Below are 25,000 nucleotides of genomic sequence, written 5' to 3' on the forward strand. Positions count from 1 at the left end.
ACTGTTCCTCAATATTCCCCAATAAAATGTATTAAAAAACAAAACAAAAAACAAAACAAAACAAAATTGTAGTAACCTGATTTAAAAAAAAAAAGAAATTTTAAGTTCAGTGGCTAATTACATATATTACATTTGCAAAATGCTTTAAATCCCATTTAATTAGGCATTCGTAATAGCTATTCTGTGAGTTGGCGCCACACATTACCCATATAGGACAAGCAAGAATATTGAAGCTCAGGAAGGTTAAGTGCATTGCCCAAGGTCATATAGCAACACCACAATGAGCTGGGATTAGAAATCAGAGCCCTGGAGGTCTTGTCTGTTGCCAGAGTCATCAGATTTGGTCATCAGATTTGGACTCTGTTGCTAAGTGAATGATGATTATGAAAATTTAGGAAGACAGAATACGTTTTTGTCAGCAACATTTCAAAATGAAAGAAGTAGATAGATATCCTGGAGCCTATTTTCAATGTTCCTAGAAAATTTAGCAGAAAAGCTTTGGAATTCTGTGGAATTTCAGGTGTATATCGATAGGCTCCTTGTTCATTTTGAAGTCCTTAGCAGTCTAGGCTGGGAGGGAGTTGTGGGGGAGGAGACTGCTCCAGACGTACGTACTCTATGGAACATCAAGATAAACAGGAAGGAAGTATATGGAAACTTCCTACTCATAGTTCTTCTAGGGTATTACATTTTCACCACTTAAGCCCTCCATGTCTCCTTGAACTGAGGGAGTACATACAGGATTGACACCATTTGTATAATAAAGATTTTATTATAATTTCTGAATGCTTATAAAACTATGGAGGACTTCTACAGAATTATCCATCTATTCAGTTCACTTCTGCTTCCCTGGGAGATTTAATAATGCATGTATGTTTCAGTATAACACACAGCACCTAGATGCTTCTCCTATGTGAGGAGACACCTGATAAATATTTATCAACAATGACAACACTGTATGTGGTAAGGGCTTCCCTCTGAGAACTCGGAGCCACAGTATCTGTTTCTCCAAATTTAAGTGGGAGATAGCTGGACTCCTGGTGAACCTGGTTTTGTACCTTTTCTCAAAAGTAAATCAACTCTGTTTGAATCTCAATAATGGTTGTGAATAAACTAGAAAGGGGTGTTGTGTATAATTAGTCAGTAGAGAAAATGTACTTTTCAGGGGGTTTAATATTAAAGAAACTCAGGCTGCCTAACTTCATACTGCAATCTCTGTCTGTATGAAAAATTGACTTAGAAACAGACTTCTTAATGAACAGTTGGAAGTTTTGCCAAGGGACAGTTGTGTGCTCCTCATATTCATGCTCCCCTTTGAGTATTATAAACACCAGTTCTCTTCAGTTACATATTAATAGCATCTATTTGTGATGTTTCTCTCATAACAACATATATAAAGTAGCTCCCGCCAATTATTTTGAGGTAAGCCCTATACTCTCTTTCCTTTTAATTTTTAATTTAATGATTCATGTGCTTGGGGCACACGACAATCTTCTCTGGATGCATGGACTGCTATCTCAGGCAGAATTCTGTGGTAAGCAGGTAAGCAGTAAAGAGTCCCAGTAATCTGATTGAACAGATAATTTTAAGAACAGTAGTGTAGTCTACTTTTTCTACACATTTCAAATGCAACTTGATGCCGCAGTGAGAAACAAAATGTGCATGTTTATTATGTTCACATGGGGCGATGGGCTTTTTCTGATGGGTCATATAATTTTTCATACAAACTAAGGCTCTTCCGAAAGTGAATGGATGAGCTATTTATGTTTAAGGCAGGATAACAGGCATTGATGAGGACTTCCTGAGCCAACAGGAGGTTTGATCACCTATGCATTCCTCTCCAATGATACGAGGAGATGGTTGGCCCTAATTGCTGTGCAATTGTGGTTTAATTTACCAGGACAATGGCATGATTTTGAAGCCATTCATGATCGCCTATATGCTCAGAACATAGATTGACCTAGCACTGAATAGAAGCCTAGTTTGTCACATTTTTCTTTAGATTACAAACAGCCTCAACTGTTTAAGATTTTCTTCTACTATTTTTAAAGTCTTTCTTCTCTCCTTCTCTCATGAACTCGTATTATGCTGGACAAGACTCCCTGTACCTGGCATTCTGTACCTGCTTCACATGCAGTGTTTCATTTAATTCTTGCAACAATCATGTGAAATAGAAACTTTCATTTGGCCTGTTTTAAAGCCAAGGAAGCCGAGGGTTAGCACGATTAGAGGAAATGCCTGAAGTCTAAAACACACTAGGATTATAACAACCCCAGGAAATGTTTAATGTGTGATTGTTTATATGATATGAATCTTAAATATCATTGGTGCCATCCTTTCGCTTCAAGATCAGTTAGAGGAGACTCATCAGCAGATTTAGTTTTGTTTAAAGATGACCTGGAAGTGTAAGTGACAAGGAGGAAAGAGAGAGAGCACCAGGTGAGAACCAAGAGTTACAAGGCAATCAGCCTAGAAGACAATTGGTGCCATGAAGCAGGATGAGTCATTGAGATCTATTAGACTTGTTAGTAACAGAGATATTTGAGAAACAAGGGAAAGGTGGAGAGGTCATATATTTCTTTTTAAATCTACCATCAGAATTCTGCAGATCAGTGTCGGAATAAGCGCCATGCATTCCTTTTACATAGCCATCCTTTGTCTGCTTTGTACATCCATTGGTGTCATCTCCAACCCCGCCTCTCCTGTCAGCTGTGCTCAAGTTCACCATTCTCCACATGCTCTCTTTAATTCTCTCCAGATGCTCACATTTCAAATCAATTGGAAACTTAGGGGGTGAATTCTTTACTTCAAATCATTATCAAATAACTATGGCACCAGGGCTCAATACTCATGATTCTTTAGGGCAATGTGATGCGCCCCAGCTCACCTGGCCATGAATCACCCAGCGGTACTACATACTGATTTTCTCCACCTATGCTACCATCTTTCCAGGAAAGACTGGTAGACTTTCACCCAGAATCTATAAATGTTCTTCCATGTTTGTAGCCCACTCATGTATTTCTTGTTATAGTTCTTGATCTTTAAGTTGCCATTTTTTGAAGTGTTACTTCTTTCGTCTACAGTTAACAACAAATTTAATTATGCCTCTTGACTTAGTAATGATAAAATACATATAAGTCAATATTGCATTTAGACTAGTTTATTAGCTGTAATCATGTTTGAGCAGTAGTTTATGTTTGCGAACAGGCACTTTAATTTTGTTATTTGTTCATAGACCTAAAGAGGTTGAAAGCATCATTCACAAAGCCACACAGATATTGTTTTATTGACACTTGAAGTTTTCTGCCAACAGGGTGCTATTGAAGAGTTTATTAGAAAGGAAGATTTATCCCTTAGGAATAACAGAGGATCTGTGATATGGACCAGTCCCTGGAATGCTCCTCTCTTTCTCTTCTTCTTACCATGAGGTTTCTTTTGTGGAAAATATCATGGGTTTTGATGTCTATTTAGCTGCAGTTTTAATCCTAGCTAGGTGACTGTCAAATTTTCTCTTCCTCCCCCCATTTTCTTATCTGTAAAATGGGTATAATAATAATACTAATAATGCCAACCTCTTAAAGTGTTGTAATAATAAAATGAAATATCATATGCAAAATGCCCAGAAGTGAAGTTGATGTAGATTAAGGTAATAATTTCTGGAAACGTATAACACATTTGACATATATATGTGATACACATGTCTTCCTCCTGCAAAGTCACTGTCTTCCCCTCCTCTACCTTGACCTGAATATCTATAGGGCATGATAATTGATGTAACTATTTTCCCGAAACTTTGAATTATTTGACCTAGAATCATACCATAAAGCAGAATACCTCAGTGTATGAGTGTGTGCTGTGCATGTGTTTATGTGTTATGGTGTGTGCGTGTGTGTGTGCAGGCAATTGAAGGAAGAGGCATTGGTCATGTTCTCCTCTCTCAGTGTGAGGTAAAGCCATCCCTTTATTTTTTTCTGTTGTCTTTAGTCTTCATTTCCTGTCTCCTAAAATAACTTGGCCAACACACACACACACACACACACACACACACACACACACACACTCATACTCATGTGTGCATCCTAAAAGTAAACAATAATTTTCAGAGTAAGCACATTGTAATTGAAATTAACTGACAGTGGGGAAAGAGTCTTTCTTCCCAAAGGCATAATTAGTTACAAAATCATCCCCATCCAAATGAAGATAGCGTTAATATTATTATGCACAACTGTTTTAATTACATTTTCTTTTTAGTCTTCTTTTACTGTACTGCTTACAGAGCTTTAAGTACATTTTAAAAGGAACCAACTATAGCATTCCTCTCTGTGAAATACTTAGGTAACAAGTCTCCTTTGACTTTATAAGCATTTCCTGACAGGAAAAAGTTTTCTCACTCAAATGGGAAAACTGGAGCCAATGACCAAGAGGACCACTAATACACTCCTTCTCTGGTCGGCTCCCTTGGTGCAGAGCCCATTAAAGAAGGGCACAAAAAGGGAGCAGATGGAACATATGGATATACTGTGTTTCCCTGAAAATAAGACCAGGTCTTATGTTAAGGTTTGCTCCAAAAGACGCATTAGAGCTTATGTTCAGAGGATGTCATCCTGAAAAATCATGCTAGGGCTTATTTTCCGATTAGGTCTTATTTTCGTGGAAACATGGTTATGTTCTTAACTTGCAGTTCAAGATCATGAAATGTACAAATGTGTCGGTCTCCCTTCCTTTCCTTAATCTCATTAAAATGGTAGAAATTAATTTTAAAAATCCAAATTCTTTTAATGGGGTAAGAAAGAGGGGGGCTATCAGTGGATGAGCGATCCAAACTCATTTATGGAAGACTTAAAATGGACAAAGACTGAAGAGTAGAGAAACTGATGACATCACACAAGTCATCACCTAACTTAGCAGGAATGTGGGTGGCAGTAGATGAGGAAGCCATCTACCCAGGAAGATTCTTTAGAACATTGGTGGCTGGTCTGATGGAAGACAGGAGTGAGCAGTGGGACAAAAAAAATAAAAAATAAAATAAATAAAAGGTTATTTAGAGCCTTTGAATAACAAGTAGATACATAGAAATAATGATATAATTATAAAAAATTGAAAGGTGGTGTAAATTCTCATCAATTATAGCAGAGAGTCGATAGAAAATGTCTAAAGTTAATAAATCAAGAAGTAATGACATAATAATATTATTTATAGATTTACAGATAACCACAGAAGAACTAAATACAGAAATAGTTCATAATGTTTGGGGAGGAGGGCAGGGAATGATCGCAGGTCAGTTGCTGCTCATCTTTATGTAATAATGATTTTTTAAAAACCATGTGAATAAATGATTTTAATAAAAACTCCTTTTTATTCCCTTTTGTTTCACTCCACTTAGTTTACTGGCTTTCTAAAACTTTTCTTCTTAACACGGTTGGTTAGGTCCATTATCTGTCCCAAACCAACAAAATAACTCCATTTTCTCTACAATCCTCTTCTCTCCATTTTTTATAACTCCCACATGTGTACGCACACAAGGCATACACACACATTTGCCTTCCGAATGCAGTTACATGTCATTCTCTGTAAACCCCGTTCACCCTTATGTCTCAGTGCCTTTTCTCAAACCATTTCCTTGGCCTGAAATGGCTTCAGCATATTCTTTCCTATTTAGCCTTCACATCCCAGAATAAGTTCTGCCTCCTCCATCATCTGTCTTTGCTTTCCAGAGACACAAATGATTATGCTTTATTCTATATTCTCCTGACACTATACCACTGTCTGACACTTCTTGCTCTACAATGACTCATAAGTAGTTGTATATCTAGCTGTCCCCTTTCTGTTTAATTGTAAATTCAAGTATTTGTATCTTCATACCTAACGCAATGTGATTCACATACCGTGTTTCCCCAAAAATAAGACCTAGCCAGACCATCAGCTCTAATGCGTCTTTTGGAGCAAAAATTAATGTAAGAATCAGTGTTATTTTATTATAAGACCAGGTCTTAATATAATATAATATAATATAATATAATATAATATAATATAATATAATACCGGGTATAATATGATGTAATATAATACCGGGTATAATATGATGTAATATAATATCCGATCTTACATTAATTTTTGCTCCAAAAGATGCATTAGAGCTGATGGTCTGGCTAGGTCTTATTTTCAGGGAAACAGGATAGTAATTGAAATGGTTGCTAACCACTATAGCTATAATTGATTGTTGATTCACAAGGCATATAAAGATTACAAAATGAATGGCCCCTACACATTAAAGTGAACTTCAGCTGTCTTTTTATCAAGATGCCTGTTGAGACTTCTGCTTCTTAGTAATATCATGAAATAGACAATATTCGGTCACAATTTAGTGCCTCTTTCCTAAATTTCAATTGCATGCATACTGTCTCAGGTTATGAGGAATAAGAAATCTACTAAACTAATACTCATAAATATGTTACTAATGCAGTAATTTTTTATGAGCGTTTGCATTGTAAAAAGTAGCCTAAAGAGGGAAATGCCTTGCCCGAGAGAGTGATTTGCTACCAGTAAAACTCTAGGCCCCCAGCTGTTGTTTTGAGATGAAAGAGGGCTTCTGGGGCCTCTCAGATTATGCTATTTAACTCTTCTGCCATAGGCAATTTGGATTCATTTCAAACATATTAAGACCGTGGCAAACAACCTTAGCGTATTAGAACACATAGATTTGAAATCACAATTATTAAGTGTAAAGTATCTATCTTTAGAAGTATGATTGAGTATTAACCCCTGGTCTTTGCTTTTAATTCTCATTTTCCAGGTAGTCTTTCCACATGTTCTTACCTCACTTCTTTTTTTTTTTTTTTTCCAATTGCTACCTAACTGTGGATATTTTTCTGCATCCACATAAAAGGGCATTATAATTTTATTTTTTCTTTACTTCAGGAAATGCTACAATAAAACAGTCTCGATACAGAATTATCATCCAAGAAGCAATCAATGGAGGCCAAGGATGCCCAGATACCTTATTTGAAGAGCGAGAATGTGAAGATGTCTCATTGTGCCCTATGTATCGGTAATTAATTACCTCTTCAAATAATTATTAGAATTTAATATAAATTAATATACAGTTGTTTAGTGAGAAACAAGACAAGGTAATGTTTATTTTCAAATACCCCTATGCTTCCCCCTCTTATTTGGAATATATTTTGAGTGAGTAAAGAATATGAAAGTCTAATTAACAGGAAAGAAGAAGCAAATATATATTGAATATAAGTGAGTTTCTGGAGTTCTGCCACTCAGGCAATCAATTTTCAGGATCAAGATCCAAAGAGATTCGGGGTGAGGTCTTTACCTGAAAGACCTCAGGTATTGAGACCTTTTTTGGTTCTCAATTTGAATAATATACACTATAACAAGCTATGTTCACATAACTTTTTAAAAAAATGTCTATTTTGAAAAGAAAGTTTAACCTATGGATATTTATTTATTTATCTATTTATTTTTAGACAATGAGTAATTTTTCAACTATATGTTACCTATATGTTCCTTTTTGGCAGGTTGGTGATTATTATTTATATAAACAACACCTGAGGTTTGTGTGTTTAGTCATAAACTTCCACTTTTTTAACACTAGATATAAACATTGCTTTAAAGGACATCTGGATTAAATTCACTGTTGAGTTTTACTGATTTATGAAAAACCCATGGTCTTAAAATGCATGTAGTTATCAGGGCACTTAAAAATGCCTTTGGCAAAAATACCTAGTATCTATCCAGATTACTTGAGAAGCCATGAAATTCAAAAGCTAATTTACTCAGGAAAATACATGTTCTTTTTAAAGAAAACTCCTCAGACTAGATAAAGTTTAGGGTGTCATTGAAGAAATCTAAATTACTATTGATTTTTTCATTCTTTTATTCCCATTGTTTCTGTAAGATAACCAATTTGGGGAGGATGTAGATAAACACTGGGAACACGTCCAGACTAGTACTTTTTCCTTATTAGCCGCAAGACCATTGTGGAAACAGTGTCCATATTCATAGTTTTGTGCCATGTGTATAAATATTGAAACTTCTGATCCCAGAAGAGCTCTCAGGGATAGTAGCCAGTTGGAAAAATTAGCCAAACCAAATATTATTAGACATTTTTATGAACCCAGGGCTATTATAATCAGAGAAAATCTTAGAAACTATTAGTGAGCCTCTTCGTTTCTTTTGTCCACTCTCATTACTGTCTTGCTGCACTGCAATTTAGCCACTCGTGTTTGAACTAGTTTCCATCATTGATCTCCTGCCATTTTCCCCAGAAATCAGTTCCTCTGTGTATGGATCAGATCATTTTATCATTTCTACTGATGTGTACTTCAATATACGTCCAAGTTATCAGCATGATGCTCCACTCTTTAGTAAAACATCCTTGAATTTGGAGTAATAGGGTCCCAACTTAGGTTTTACTTTCTCCCTCATTGATATGTTAGGGAGACACATTAATGTCGACCTTTATCACTAGCTTGTGATTCTTCATTTTGACTCCATTAAGGTAGCGTAGTCACACATTTAGCCAATTAAATCAGAATCAAATGTCTATAGAAGTTTTTCTGTGAATATGAACATCTCCCAACATGTTAAGTTAGTAAGTAAAAGGGAAGACAACGCGAGCGAGTGTACTTATGTAGAACTGGCAAAGCGGTCTATGGCATCCAAGGATTTAGGGCTGACAACAGCACCGCCCTAATTTATGCAATCTCGGACATGTCACTTAACCTCTCTGAGTCCAAGTGTATCATCCCAACACTGGGAACTTAACAAGAGAATCCTGAAAATCCCCTTCTTCTATTTCAGTCTATGCAGAACACTCAACTCGATTGAATTCCTTGGTCTCATTTGGGTCTAGAAAGCCCAGGTATTTTTAAGGGATCTGAGTGAATGGCGTGTCCTAGTTGAAAAATTGGACTAAAACTCTTTATCATTTTAGTTTCTGTGTTTTGGAATTATACTGAATGAGTCTATGCATATACAAAGTAAATTTAGAACTACTTAAAATTCATAGGTGATTTATTTAAATATGACAGGTTTTTCTAGTGAGTGCTTTCCTGATTTCTCCCCAGTTCTTCCCAATATGGAAGCCACTTGAATGAGGCCAATGATATATTCTTTTCACTTTTACAATTTCATGTGCTTTGCTTGATGTTGCAAGATTATCTGTATCTCTCCCTTAAGAACACCTTTGTCTAACTTACCTCCACTTGCCCACGAAACCTGAGACTTACTTCATCTAAAGCGGGGAGAGAACGTGTAAGTGCTGATATCCATGGCTGGCTGTGCTAAGTAATCTCCAAGAACTATAGCCAGCTATGTTCACATAACTAAAACAGTCCTTTAAAATGACTTTTCCTGAAAAAAGGAGGTCTGCTCTATGTTCTGGTATACATTTATTTCTTTTTCTAAGACTTTTATTATTATTATTATAAAAAAACACACATAACATAACATTACTATCTTAACCATTTTTAAGTGTACATTACAGTAGTGTTAATTATATTTCATTGTTGTACAACAAATCTCTAGAACTTTTGAATCTTGCAAGATGGGGCAATGATATTTTACTTCATGCTTCTGTTTAATTCTTTAAAGTAGCATCTCTTACCAGAGGCATTGGCTTGTATGAAAAAGTATAAAAATATACTAAGCAAAGGAGAAGAATCTGTGGTTTCACTTAAGGTTTAGGTTTTGGGGAACAAGTTTAAAGATATAAGCCACAGTCTATCGTCTGGGTCATAAAAATAGAGTTTGTTGACCTACGAAAGGAAAAAATGAGGAAAGCCAGGTGTTCTTAGAGACTTTCCTCAGAGGAATAGCAATATTAGTCATTTATCAGTGGTAGATTAATCCTCTTTTTAAGATGAACTGTTCCATAGAGGCACCTGTACCTCCCCTGCTTCCCTTTTACAGTACAACCTAATGAGTTGTTTGAGGTACTTCAAAGTGCTAGGAAACACCTTTTAAAAAACGGGAAGCAGAAAATCACATGTGAAGGTTTACACCTGAAACTTTCAGAAGTTCAAACTTGGCTCGCTAATGCTCCAATGGGACATATGTGTTTTATCATTTTTTTGTAACAGTTTTAAGTTCATAAAGATCTAAGCCTTCTCAATTTGACCTGTGCTTCTAATGCTTTTTATTGCCACTTTGCTATATGAACTAAGATTTCTGTGCAAAGTGTCCACATTTGGAAAAAAAAAATGGAATTATGGCATTAGCCATGAATCCAAGGCAGAGTGAACTGTTATCTCTAGTGCATGCCAGGGTTCCATTTTATGGCATTGGTTTCAAATAGATTTTTATTTAGTTACTGTCTTTATGCTTTTGGATTTCAAATTTATCCATTTCAAGTATTTCTTCTGTATGTTTGTCATGATGAAATTTCTAGTTCTCTGTTTTTTGTAATCACAGGTGGAAGCCACAGAAATGGAGCCCCTGTATTTTAGTGCCAGAGTCTGTCCGGCAGGGAATAATGGGCACCGGTGAAGCCTGTGGAAAAGGGGTACAGACAAGAGGTAAGGGGATTTTAAAGGTTTTTCTACTTGAATGTAACAAAATTATGTTACCCCTATACACTGTTGATTCTGCTTATATTGGAATAAGTTGTCATATTATTAGATTATTTGTCAGAGATTGAATTTAAGTTCAGCATCAGTTAATGCTGATATTAGGCCATCTTTTAACCATAACCTCGTGTACCTAAGGGACTCTCATAACGTAAGCAAATATCAGTTCTTAGTCACTAGCATACCCTGATGCTGATGTTCCAAATGCATGTTGAATATTAGCGAAGGCATGAAGGATATGTCAGGTTTAGACCCAATAGTGTATTTTGTGCTAACATTTGTTGAATGGATGAAAGGGTAACTAAATTAAATGACTAATATTAGTAACCATGACTTAAACCTTATTGTTATACACACACACACATATACACACATACTTGCTTTTTGTTTATACATAATACATACAGGACTATCAAAATTTCTAGAAGGCATTGTGAACAGGCTTCTAGATTTGAGTAACAGTGTCTTTTACATCAATATTTCAAGGTATGGCATACTGAAATCTCTGCAAAACACTCAGAGACTCATCAGACTGCTCACTTTTCTGTTTCATGTATAATCCAGGTGCTAGTGATATGAGGTTGGATAAGAAGTGCTTTAATCTTAAAATCTGACTACTTTGCTGCTGACGGGATGTGTGTAGCAAAATCAGACCTTGTGGGACCAACTGCATTACTCTGGGTTCATAATTCTTCTAAAAGGCCTATTTAGAATTAAGAGTCTCTTCCGATTGTGTAGGTCATTGTCATTAGTCAGAGTCAGTCGTCCCAGCCAGCACAGGAACTTCCTGTTTTGTTGATTCAGAGGCATGAAGAGCCCAGCGTGGCCAGGTGGCAGTCTTAAATTCCAGTTCAGTGGAATCACTGCTATGTCTCCTGGTGGAAACTTTCCTCTCCTTGGAATTAAGACCTGTGGGGTAGCAGAGCAGAAGATCACAAGGGACAGAAAGCAAAAATTTTACTAGTGGATCACTATGGGTAATAATGAGTCGTGTGTGTTACATGCCAGTGACAATGTTCCAACTCCTGGTGACTCTAAATGTCCACAATGTCTTGTCCCCAGCCCTGCTCAGCTCCTGTAGACTCATGCCTATGGCTTCTTTTATGGAGTCAATCCATCTCAAATGGTCTTCCTCTTTTCCTGCTGCTTTCTGTTTTTCCCAGTATTACTATATTTTCCAAAGAACCACCTCTCATGGTATGCCTGGAGAAGGACAGCTGCTGTTTTGTCATTTTTGCCTCCAGTGGTGTTTCAGGCTTAATTTGCTCTAGGACCCACTTGTTCATCTTTCTGGTGATCCAAGGTATCCATAGAAATCTCCTCCAACACCATATTTCAAATGAATCATTTGTTTCCAATCTTCTTTACTGTCCAATTTTGACATCCATACATACTAATCTGGAGTATGAGGGTGTGGATGATCTTAGCTTTGGTCTCTAATGACTCATCTTTGCTCAAATGATGTTTCCTAATTCTTCCATTGCTGTCCTGTGATAGCTACGGGAGAAATAACACTGTATATCGGATGCTAAATCAGAGCATAGACAGCCTTCTGGAAAACCTTGCCTCAGCCCTGCAAAGTATCCCCAACTAGTTGGCCATAACTGAGTCTTAAAAAGACCTGTCCACCACTCTATCAAGCCACCTGCTTCAGGATAGAGGGGAACATGGGGAGACCTTTAAATTCCATGATCACAGGTCCACTGCCACACTTCATTTGCTATGAAGTAAGTTCCTTGGTCAGAAGCAATTCTGTGCAGAATACTCTGACGATGGATAAGGCATTCTGTAAGTCCACAGATGGTAATTTTGGCAGAAGCATTGCATGCAGGGAAGGCAAATCCATATCCAGAATAAGTATGTATTCCAGTAAGGACAAAACACTGCCCCTTCTATGATGGAAGTATTCCTCTGTGGTTAGAATGGTGCCATATTGGGGAATCTGTGTTGGTCCCTGCTGCTGGCAGATTGGGCACTCAGGGGAGAACACACCCAGTTTGACCTTGGTAAATGGAAGTCCATGTTGCTGATCCGTTCCTGCCACCATGGTTACTTTGTTCCTGAGCCCGTTGGGTGATGCCAAGTATAACTGGGGAAAGAGGCTGGCGGATTATCCACAGAATGAGTAACCCCATACACTTGATTGTTAAAATCCTCTGCTGATTCACATGGGATATAAATGTGTTCATATTATTTTACCCATCCAGAGAGGTCTACCTGCATACCTCTTCCCTAAATTTCCTTGCCACCAAATTTCCAATTATGTTCCTTTTAAGACCCTGACCATCCAATAAAATCATTGACAACAGTCCATGAATCTAGTCATTTCTCCTTCCAAATTCAAAAGAGGCCCCACTAGATGCTGTTCCTATGTTGTGGTTGCAGGATGGGCCAGATGGAACAACTTACCTTTCACTTTAGAAGGGGTGTCTCAATATGCCTACATCACTGGACCTCTAGAAATTTCATTGAAGTAGAATGCCCCTGAATGTTTTCAAATATATTTTTTACCCTTGGATATGAAAATGTCTTATCATCAAAATGCTTAGAATACTTGCTACTTTTTGCTCACTGGGTCCAATCAGCATAATGTCATCAATGTAATGAGTGAGTGTGATATTTTGTTGAAGGAAAAAACTCATCAATTTACCCACACACTAAATTATGAAATAGGACTGGAGAATTGCTATGCCCCTGAAGGGGGGCAGTGAATGAATATTGCTGGACTTGCCAGCTAAAAGCAAACTGCTTTTGGTGGGCCTTATTATCTTCAAATATGATCATATTTGGAGTTAAGGTTTCAACATGACTTTTGGGGGTTCACAATTCAGTTCATAACAATTACACTTTGGAAATGATGTCCATGTCGGAACATTTATAGATTGGCAAGGTTGTTTGGTTGATGGCTGCTAGGAGGCTATATAGTTGGTGACTGTGTAAATTACAAGAAGGGATCACTTTCTAAAATCAACAAGACCTTTGCCTACTTTCTCCTACAATATTGTTATAAAATATCTCTATCAACAATAGGTACATGAAGGAAATTCTTTAAAAATGGCACCTTTGTGGGGTGTAAAACTGTATCCTGACCTGGACTTTGACACTGCGATACTAGAGTATCATAATGGTTGGTTTTCATTACAAAACAATATAGTAAATTCTCCAGAGACATTGCTTCCAAATTATGGAGAATCTTATCACATAAATGGGAAATTATGTTATTTGTCTTAAAAGAATTCTACTTTGGATTTCAAATGAAATAGGTTCTAACTGGAGGCCTGATAGTCCTTTAGGCAAGTGACTGACTTGAGTTTTCCCCAAATTAGACACCAACATTAGAGAATTCCTAATATTTAGTGGTTGGGAAATTTGCACTTTTTAAGTAGTAGAATAAATGTCCGATTTCAAGGTAGTGGATCAAAGGCATTTCTACTACCATCTTTTCTCTAAAATTACTTTGAAACCATCAAGGAAACAGTAACACAAAATGTATCTCATGAGATCTCCTTCATCAAATTGCTCCAAAAAACAAGAAGCACGACAGTAAACTCATCTTCAAGTACATAAGGAGCCATCTGTAACCTCATTCACAATGTACGATGTAGAATGTGAGTGGAAATATGGTACAGTACTTCACAGAACACCACGGTACCTAAGTGTTTTGGGGTAAAAGTATGGGGGCTGAAGGGAAATAAGTGATTTGGTCTGGACACCTCTATAAAGGCACCATGTTCTGCCAAAGGAAATATGCAAGGGTGTTTGTGTGTGTGTGTGTGCGAGTGTGTGTGTGTGTGTGTGTGTTTATTATGTGTGTGTATATTGGGAGTGGGAGGAAAAAACAGGGGGCTTTGAAAGTCTGAGTAAAGATCAGTGAGTACTCCTCTGCCTCAGTTCCCTGCTTTTACCCAGTATAGTCAGTTTCCTACCTCTTTCTGTTCTTGAAGGAGCCTGAAGGTTTATTCTCTGGGGATATGAAACCAGAATTGCTGTGCACTTTGGCCAGGCAGAGGAGGGTAGATGAGGGGCTGGCTCAAATCAGGAGGACCAAGGAAAGTCTGGATTGAGAGCCCCTCAGTTCCCTTCTTCCCCCTCTGTAGCATGCTGGTCTGTTGGCTTTTATAGTTCTTAATCCCATGGAAGCCCTATCAATCTGGAAATACTTTACACTTACATTTCTTTTTGAGGATGTTTTGAATCACAGAGGAAGCATGCCTTCAGACCACAGTCTTAGAAAGGCCAGCTTGGGGTTACAAATACAGGAGATTCTTTCCCCCCTCATAATCCAATTTAAGTTTTAGTCATGCAAGTGGCCTTGCTCAAATGTTTCGCTTGACAAGTTTATTTCTAGTTCACCCTTACAAGGAGGGCCAGGCTTTGTGGTCATCAGTCCTGGTATAGGGCCTTTTATGAGATTCTCCATCACAGGTCATGCAAGTAGAAACTTGCATCTCTAAGACTTGATAGAAACCCTCAGAATGAAAGTTGTCTTACCTTGCATCCCGAGCTTTTACTTTGTTTTGTGCTTTATGGATTTCTTTCTTTTGGGCTAGCACAGCAATACATGTAGAAGATATAAATTTTATCCATCTTTTTTCTTTTTTTAAGAAAGGTCTTTCATGATGTCTAAGCCATTATACTGCCAAAAACAGAAGTGCCCCCTTGTTTTACCTTATTATATTTATATTGCTGACCTAGTTAATTGATGTACAGTAAGAATATATTGAAGAATATATTTGTGTAATACACTTCTAATCAAAAAACAAGAAAAAGAAAAAAAAGGACAGGTGAGATTATAGCTGTAGTGTAGCTAAATATCTATACCATCTCCAAGGAGATCGGCATTTTGGGTTGACTGTCTTAGCTGTCATATAATCCAGGGACAGAGGTATTCTCTGTACCCAGCTTCTTGTACTCAGTCTGAATAAAGAAGGGATAGGAGCTCCCCTTTTATGATAAACGAAAGTATTCTAACAGAGTTTGATGTAATTTCCCTTAATAGTGTAAAAGTTTACTACTCAAAGAAGAAAAAGTTAAGATGCAGGCATTCCTAGAAGAGAGTGAATTTGTCTAAGGAGTGATATAGTCTGATTCCTATTTTGCAATCGACAGTGACTACTGGAAAACTGGCTTAATGGACTTGCCAATATTTCTCTTCTGGACATTATTTTCTTCTCATTCATAAGCTTATGAATATACTCTATCATAGCATAGAGACTTCACATCGATGGCAATACAACAGATACAGAATAGGTATTGGATATCGAAGGTGTCCTATCTAAGATATCTTTGATTTCCATGAAGTACCTGTGTTCATTTTTTTGGTTCATTTTCACTTAACAATGTTTATGTGGACCAAAGGAGGCAATCCTGTAATCTCTGTCAAATCTTCTTTCTTAATTGGCTGTGTCACCATGAAATGCATAGTCTTCTTCCACAGTAGTTTTGATAGAATCTGTGCATTTTCTTTGCTTTTAAGGAATCTCTTTAAAATGAAAGTGCTTTTCCAGAAAATAAAAGATTGGGCAAAATGATACATGTTCAAAATAAGTTTTGGATTATCTTTACTTTTTTAAAAAAGAGCGGGTTTTAAATCAGTAGGCGGAGGTTAAGAAAGAGAGTAGTCTAAAGCCCTTAATAGTGAAGCAATAATACTTGGTATTCAAAAATCAACATGAATACTTGGTATTCAAAAATCATTCATGAAAATCAACATGAAATACGTGTGGTTGTGTGTGTATCTGCCATTTTAGCAAAGTATGCTTTATTTTGCACACTATTTCATAATGTAATTTTTTAAGGCTTTTACATGTGATTGAATCTTTAAAAATTTATTTCTATATTTTTTCCAAGATTACATAAATACAAACCATACTAGTATATCCATATAAAACACATTCAAGTGATTATATTACTAAGTTGAATTAAGAGGAAACTATTCGTATTGTAGATCTGAGTTAGTATACTCTAATTTTCTGACTGGAAATTGTTTTTTTCTAATTACGTTGTCTTCATGGGAAGAAAGTTATAGACAATTCTAATCTACCAGTTCTTCAGCCAACTTTTGTCTGGAAGACACACAGAAATACAGCAAAAACACTCATTTTTGAAATATAGAAATCATTATGGCCTCTCAATAAAACGTCAAAACAGCCAATCAGCTAGTCATGCTCTTCTTTCTGATACCATGTAAACTTGTATTTTAAGAAAGGAAGACAGTAGCTCTGGATGGCTGAAGTTTTTTATTCTTCACGTGGAAAAGATCATAGTCATTTAACCTTATAAGTTGCACAAATTTGTTCTGTCATATTCATTTACCGTGTTTCCCCGAAACTAAGACCTAGCTGGACAGTCAGCTCTAATGTGTCTTTTGGAGCAAAAATTAATATAAGACCTGGTCTTATTTTACTATAACATAAGACCCGGTCTTTATAATATGATATGATATGATATGATGTGATATGATATGATGTGATATGATATGATGTGATATGATATGATATGATATATGATACGATATAATATAATACTGGGTCTTATATTAATTTTTGCTTCAAAAGACACATTAGAGCGGTTTGTCCGGCTACGTCTTATTTTCAGGGAAACAAGGAATGTAGATCACAAGTCATTTCAGTAGATTCAGAGAGGAAAGCAAATAGACAGGTTTTAACTATGACTTAGCAGTAATCAAAGGCAGAGGTAGTGTTCTCTATTTTTGTTTTGCTTTTGGTGTGGAAGGGAGAGAAGAAAGGTTTGCTGGGAAGGAAAGAGGACTTCTATTTACTTTAAAACTTGAAGAAAATGATCTGCATTAGCTATCAACTGTGTTCATTTCCAGTAGAGAATGGGGAGCAACTATAACTATCTAGGAACTCTTTCCACAGATAACTGTCTCTGAAATAGACAAAGACACTTGGCCACATCTTTCTTGTCCATTCAAGAAGGGAAGGCATGACACCATTTCTGGTCCCAAATCAACAAAACAGGGCTTCCAATCTAGGCAATGAGGTACACTAGTTTCAGTAACGTTTGTGATATCACTTTTAATAACTGTGCTCATCTCATAGGAAAAAATTATCAGACCCCAATATTCTTTGTAGTGAAGATCACTTTTGGGGAGATTGCTGACTTTAACACCAGAAAAGCCAAATGGAAGACATAACGTTATTTTTTAATTTGTCTTACTAATTAGCACCTGATACCAAAATGACTGATTATAAGTATTTTTAAGTAACTTTAAAAACATCTCTTTTAAATGTAATTTTTAAGTGTGAAAGATCAGGTTGGAATGTAGAAATTAAATTGACAGGGTGACTTGTTGGGAAAATTTTCCAGGGCCTAGAGACCAAAGAAAGCGGTTGACAACCCCATCATTACATCAGGGGTTTACTAAGGGAATTTACCTGTGAGGTGTGTCTTAGGCAGCAACAAGACAATGTGAATATCTTTCATGCTTCGTGGTAGGCACTAAAGATTTACAAAATAGTCAGAGGGATGTAAAGTACAGCATAGGGAATATAGTCAGTAACATGGTAATAGTTATGTATAGTGCCAGGTGGGTCCTAGACTAATTGGAGGATCACTTCGTAAATTATATAAATGTTTAACCACTATGCTGTACACCTGAAACTAATACAAAATAATGTTGAACATCAACTGTAACTTAAAATTTTTTTTAAAAAGAGAAAAATAATTGTATAGAACATAGCAGGATGAAGTGGGATTCTGGTGTATGACCCACCCAAAATAAGGGGGAAATGCCTTATATGCTTGCCCTGCAAGGCAATGGCTTGTTCTAGGAACCAGCTGTCTATGGTGGACAATATAGAGGGGTCGATCAGACAGTCTGTTAGAGGATTTATGGTACAGAATCTCTGTTCTGGCCTGGATCTAGTTCACGGGTCCTTCAGCAGTCATGTCTTAGAGCAGTCTTTCCTCCGCATAGCTGTCCTAATTAAAATATTCTCAGATTTTAACAGAAGAATGGTTTTTATAATACGATAGGCATTGATTTAGAGAGTAAAATGTATGACTTACAGCAAAGATTACATTTCAGTGTAAGTGAGTAATGAGTCTGGGAAGTAGTTTTCATTTCCTTTGCATGTCTTAGGGTAGGATCAGGTTTGTGGCTTTCATGGTTGCTGCAGGTAGAATATGCACATTTTTAAAAATTGGCAATAAATTAAAAATAAATATTAAAGGAGATGGGTGACCTAAGGCATGATGCTTTAGTAACAATGTTAACTAAGTACAGATTCAGAGATGTCGTCTTGTACCAGCCTTTTCATTTTTAACATAATAAGCAATAATCAAAGCATAAAGTAACTTTTTTAGTCCACCTCCACCCACGCACATCCCCAACAGAGATTTCCCTGATGAAATGGGCATTGGGGTGGGGGTAGGGATGAGTAGGGGATAATGATCGTTTCATTTGAGGAATGCAGTTATTTGCTAAACTAGGAGCAATAAATTTCTCTTCTGACTGCACAGCTTTCGGTTATAGAACTATCTTCCCTTCAGGAATCTTAATATGAATTTCAAAGTCTATTGCAAACTGTGTAAATGTAATAGGATTATACTTCTCTTATCCAGGATGAAGATTCAGTCTCTTCAAATAGTTTGAATCTCTTGGCTTCCCTAAGCTCTCAGGTTGCTAAGGTCAAGGTATTCATTTGTGTTTAGCCCAGGAGCCATTTTGGGATTGTAGCAGAAGAAGGTAATGTTTTTACATTTTTATTTGCATTTTTAAAGAAAACAGAAACTCTAACACTTTCTAGTAGAAGCAAGAGCAGGAGAAGTCTTCACTTATTGTAGAGGCTCTAAAAACTCAGAACTGAAATAGACACAAAAATTGCAAATAGTGCCTTTTTAGGCCAACCATGTTATGAAGGATTCACATGGTATGACAAAGTACAATATTTTAACCCAGATGCATGAGGAATGAGAATTAAAAACCTATTAGAGTCTATTAAACTCTACAGGTACATGAGATACCATGTTTCCCCGAAAATAAGACATAGCCGGAGAATCAGCTTTAATGCGTCTTATGGAGCAAAAATTAATATAAGACCGGGTCTTATTTTAGTGTAAGACCCGGTCTTATATAATATAATTAATATAATATAATATAGTATAATATAATATAATATAATATCATATAATATAATATAATACCTGGTCTTATATTAATTTTTGCTCTAAAAGACTCATTAGAGCTGATTGTCTGGCTAGGTCTTATTTTTGGGGAAACAGGGTAATCAACCTCATATAAAAATATTGTAAGTAGGAACTCTAAGTAGGAAGCTAAGGGTTCATGGAGGCTTTGTTACTACACCACAATGGGTTTTGCAAACCTATTCCAGAATAGTGACTTTGAGACTTAAATAGAAGGAATACACATAAAAGGCATTTTAAGAAAAAAATTAGTGGGGATTGATACCCAAATTTATGTACAGAGCAAATGATAGTGATGCATTGAAAAGATTTGGGGGTTTTAAACCAATGAGAATGGACAATATTAATGTAAAAAAATCACATAAATAACTGACTTAAAAATGGAGAGAGAGAGAAAGAATGAAATGGATGCAGTATTTGAGTATGTGAGAATAATCATATCTAGAAAAGTAACATATATTTTGGAATCAACTGTTTAAAGGTTGTAGATGATGCCAGTTCTTTCTGGGAGAAAGCATAGAGTAGGGGCCTAAGACCTGGAGGAAATCTTGTGTGATGAAAAGTAATTTTCTTTGCTTTGGGACATGAAGGCCCTTGGCCCAAATCATGATTTTGCCACTCACTACTTTTGTGAGCGTGGTTAAACTACCTAACCTGTTTGTGCCTCAGTTTTCTCATCTACAATGTGAGTAATAATTCCAGTTTCTTGCTGCTTTTACCGGTGTTCATAGTTGCTCAGGAACTATTAATCTGCTTTCGTTTTTCAAACCTTGAAAGCTAGGAATATATATTTAGAATCCAGGTAGAATGTAAATGTTGCAAAACATGGCTTTAAAGAAATTGAGTGGAGAGATTCATTGGTACATGTAAAAAAGAAAAGAAAGAAGGATTCTGTAAGCCAATTATCTCCTTCTTGAAATTCTGAGTGTAGAATTAGCATATTGAAGTCTCTTAGGAGTGCTGCAGTGAGGAAATCTATTACGTTTTTTTAGCAGTGAGTTTTCCTAAACTCATTTGCCTACAGAGCCTCTTTTTTTTTTCTTTTCTTTTTAATAAAATATCAACTAACATCTTTGTTATTGAGAAATGTAAGCATAATATCATAAAATCATGGAAGGGAAATTTTAAAGAAGTAGGTATGTGATATTGCCAAATAACTTAGAAATAAGTGTGTAAATAAAGATAGAAGAAAGGATTTGGCAATTGACTGGGCATAGCTGAATATTCAGTCTAGTCTCAGCAAAGAAATTGTAGTTAAAAAATTGTTTTAAATTATAGTTTCAAGAACACAGACTGAAAGAAAAGAAATATTGAATAAATGACTTTCCAGAATATTTGTTAAAGAAAGAAAGAAGTAGCCTTATAGCTCAGAGTTCACAGAGTGAAGATAGGACCACACTGTACAAATATGAAGATACAATAGATTTAAGTAATGGGGGAAATATATTAAAGCTGTTAGTGAGAAAGAAAATACTAATGTGAGCATGATTCTGAAGACAAGAGGGGATGCGACTGAATATAGAGGCAATTTCAGGATTTGGAAAGAAGATAGTCCTTTTCCTTTTCTTGTAAATTCTCGAGGAATGTATCAGAACACAGAATCAGGGGCAGTGAGGAAGAAAGATGAAAGAGCTTTTATAAAATGGGTCAATGTCCATAGAAACCCCTTTCTCAGTAGTCACCCATGATCTTGTAATTTTAAATCCAGTAATCATTTTGTAAGCCCACATGGGTCTACCTTTCTTTCGGAGACTCCTCCCGAATAATCCCATGTCCCAGTGTTCTCCAGTGCTTCTTTACTCCTTTTGGATGTTTATGTCCCACTCTCTGAGCCTGACTTCTCCTCCTCCATCCAAACCTTACATGACATCATTCTTCATAGTTCTCTTTACTTTTATCATCTCCGTCTATAATTTCTCCCCACATTATCCGCAACTCTTTCCAAGATTTAAGCTCTAAAGATGATCACCAGGTCTTCATTTCAATGGAAATAGCTCTCTTAACTGGAGATTAGAATTTTCACATGCTGAACATTAATCGCCCTGCAGACAATATACTGATAGTTCAAATTCATCCTTTCTAAAAATGAACTTACTTTTTCTACCGCCGGAAGCTGGAATTTTCATCCTAAGTTTTCAGTTTCAAATAGTTGCATCTCTACCCATCTGTTAAAAGAGAGAATCAGCCATCAAATCTTGTGGTCTGTCTTCATAAAGTCTCCACAGTCTCCTCCCCTCCTTTTCTAGACCATTGTTAATGCATTCTGGGGTATTTTAATAACCTCCTAACTCTTCTTATCACAAGTACATTTCTCAGAAGTCCATCATTAAGTTCTGAAGTCAGGGCCATCTGTGTAGAGTAACTCATCTGATTTTCAAACTCACGTACTGAAGAATTTTCAGTGAGTGCTATTTTCCCATTCAAAGACATTATCATGTACCTTAAATATCCTCCTAAACTTATATCCTGTTTTACTTCTCCCACAGTTATCTCCCAGTGCCCCCACCCACTAGCACCATACATCACACACAAAGCGCTCATCAACATAAAGCTTCTCCTTCAGCCTGGACAACTCCTTCTTATCTTCCTCCCGATACCTTCTCCTGGTCCCATCTCAGATATTACCTCCTTCTCCAAATAATTCCATTTTTCCAGTTGCAGTTAAATATTTCTCAATGTACACCCTCTATGTACTCATTCTGTATGTTTTGTAATTATATCATACCTTCAATGTCCCACTTATTATATTTTTTCAGTTCCCAAAATACAGAGAATGTACTTTATTCATCTCTATATCATCCATGCCCAAAATTGATCTATATTATATACATAATAGTTGCTCAATAAATGTTTGTTCAAGAATTAATAGTCTGTAAACTAGAATAGGAAGTTCAGAACTTTGACCAAATATGATGAGTAAAAGTATGTACAATGCATATGCAATTTTATTCTGTGAGCGAAAAACAAATTATAACATATTAAAATTACTACTATAAAATACTTGATGCTTAAAGCAATGAATGGAAAAAGGAACTTAAGAGAATTTAATCTCCTAGAGAGTAGAGTCTTTATCAACTCTATAGTGTATTTTAAAAATTGCTTTAGAAATGTACTTCTAGTATAATATAATGAAGTAATGATAAAATACCATACAACCTGATTCTCTGTTGTCAAGATTGTGACTTGAACTTCTGTAATTATCAGATGCCTCTTCATCAATTTATGTGGAAGTGGGAGGATTTTGTCCCTTACCTATTGCAGAGTGGGTAAGAGGTGTTGCTTCACTTTCTCTAGAGTAGTGGTTTTCCATCAGTGGTTATTATTCCCCACTGGGGACATTTGGCAACATCTGGAAACATTTTTATGGTTGCTGCTCAGGAGCAGGGTTTGTGGTTGGTATCGTTTTTAGTGCCACGATCAAGAAATCCTACTTCTAGAAACAGATGTATAGTGTTTGCTTCTTTTTCTCATGAAAAGATAGATCTAATTTTAAAAAACCTTTTCATGTAAAGGACCAATCGGAATTGTTCCCACATAAATATTTCTTATAACTTGTGCTTATTATTAGTAAGTAGCATAAGCTAATTGGTTAACGATAGTTATCACTGTAAATGAATTACAAATTCTTTTTAAGCTGGAGTTGTGCTAAAGGCTTTTTAAAATAATTTGATTCAACTTGTAGAACCAGAGCCCTTTAGAATTTACAGTTGGATGGAAGGTGATAATATGACAGTTGCAAAGCTTCAAACTCATAATTTAATTCTGAAACACTCCTGAAGACTGGAAATTTGGGTACTGTGCCACCTTATTAGTAACTTCCCTTTTGAAAGTTTGGGTTTTGAAATGATATGAATGGTATAATTATACTTTGCATAAAGAGCTATTTATTGTGTTTAATTTTTAGAGTATGTGAAATTTAATTTGTAGTGGTATTACTGTAACACTGTAATCTACTGTTAACACAGTTGGCAAATAACTACTTTTTCTTTCTTATATTACCAGAAGAATAACTTTGTCTCTACAACTCTTTTTATCAACTGATATCTTTCCTATATCAGGCTATTTATTCCCTATTGCTAACTACTAATATTTGTTGAACAGAAAGACCCTCACCTTCTCCTAACTTCCTGTAGTAACTTCATCATTTCAGCTAATTCTAATTGTTCTAGACCATGACTGCATCATGACCCCAGGCTGCACTGGCCTTTGTATGCACAGTATGATGTGCTCTTCATTCATTTTATCTTATAGGTTAAATTTGTACGTTAATACTCCCTGTCTCCAGCAGCAACCCAATATGAGCAGGGAGTCTTCTTCTCTCTTAGTGAAACTATGACACAGATTTCATGCCCTCTCCTTGCCAAGGTATAGGTGATATAATTTCCCAGCTAGTAATTAGAGAGTCCAGTCTCCTGGGTTTTGAATATGAAGTTGAGTGAATCAATTGTGGTTTCAATTGAATCTTCTTCCTATTCGCTTAAGAACTACCCTAGTTTGTGTTTTCAGATGTGGAATTTATATGATTTTTCTGTTCTGTGAACTACCTTATATGATTCTTCGCTCTCTCACTGAAATTAATCAGAGTTATTTCTCTTGATTGAAGTTTTAAATCTCTAACTGATATTATGTATGTTTGTATATATATATGTATGTATGTATGTATGTGTATATATATATATATATATATATATATATATATATATATATATATACACTCCATATATATATATATATATATATGTATATATACTCCTAACTTCTTGTTGCTTATCTTCTCTTATGGTCATGGAAATCTAACTAATGCTAACTTTTAAATTTTTTATTATTGAAAGAGTTTCAAATATACAGTTTATACATATACATATACCTATTTTAAATAATTATTGATGCACTGCTTTCATGTTTCCTTTATTCTCTCTTCCCTTTCTTCAGCATCACCGCTATTTGCTCACATGTCTCATGTCTCATTTCTTAGGTGAGCTTGCAGTTTTCTCCATTTTCTTCACATTTTCTCATTGGAGTCAATGTAGAAAAACAATGTCAGATCCATTTAAAACATTAGCACAACCAGCAATATCATAACAACAAATGCTAAAGTAATAGCGTAAATAAATAATACTACTTGTCAATTGAAACGATATTTAGTTTTCCATTTTAGATAGTTTATAGTACTGTATTGGAATAACAGTTTCTTAGTCCTTTAAAATATATTTAATAAATACATATATATGCCTATATTTTTTTCT

At 35.9% G+C, this 25,000-nt stretch overlaps 1 protein-coding gene across 3 annotated transcripts in view; it reads left to right on the forward strand.

Annotated features, from left to right (window-relative positions):
• THSD7B (thrombospondin type 1 domain containing 7B) overlaps positions 1 to 25,000 on the forward strand; it is an 800,685-nt gene that overhangs the window by 446,162 nt on the left and 329,523 nt on the right. For all 3 annotated transcript variants that reach the window (XM_074335740.2, XM_019752567.3, XM_088793974.1), the window contains exons 11-12: positions 6,919 to 7,048; positions 10,429 to 10,532. In XM_074335740.2, the coding sequence (XP_074191841.2) occupies positions 6,919 to 7,048; positions 10,429 to 10,532 (234 nt within the window). The remainder of the gene's footprint in view (positions 1 to 6,918; positions 7,049 to 10,428; positions 10,533 to 25,000) is intronic.

Source organism: Rhinolophus sinicus, chromosome 17 (assembly GCF_057876585.1).
Source record: "Rhinolophus sinicus isolate RSI-liver-muscle chromosome 17, RSI-T2T, whole genome shotgun sequence".
NCBI lineage: Eukaryota > Metazoa > Chordata > Mammalia > Chiroptera > Rhinolophidae > Rhinolophus > Rhinolophus sinicus.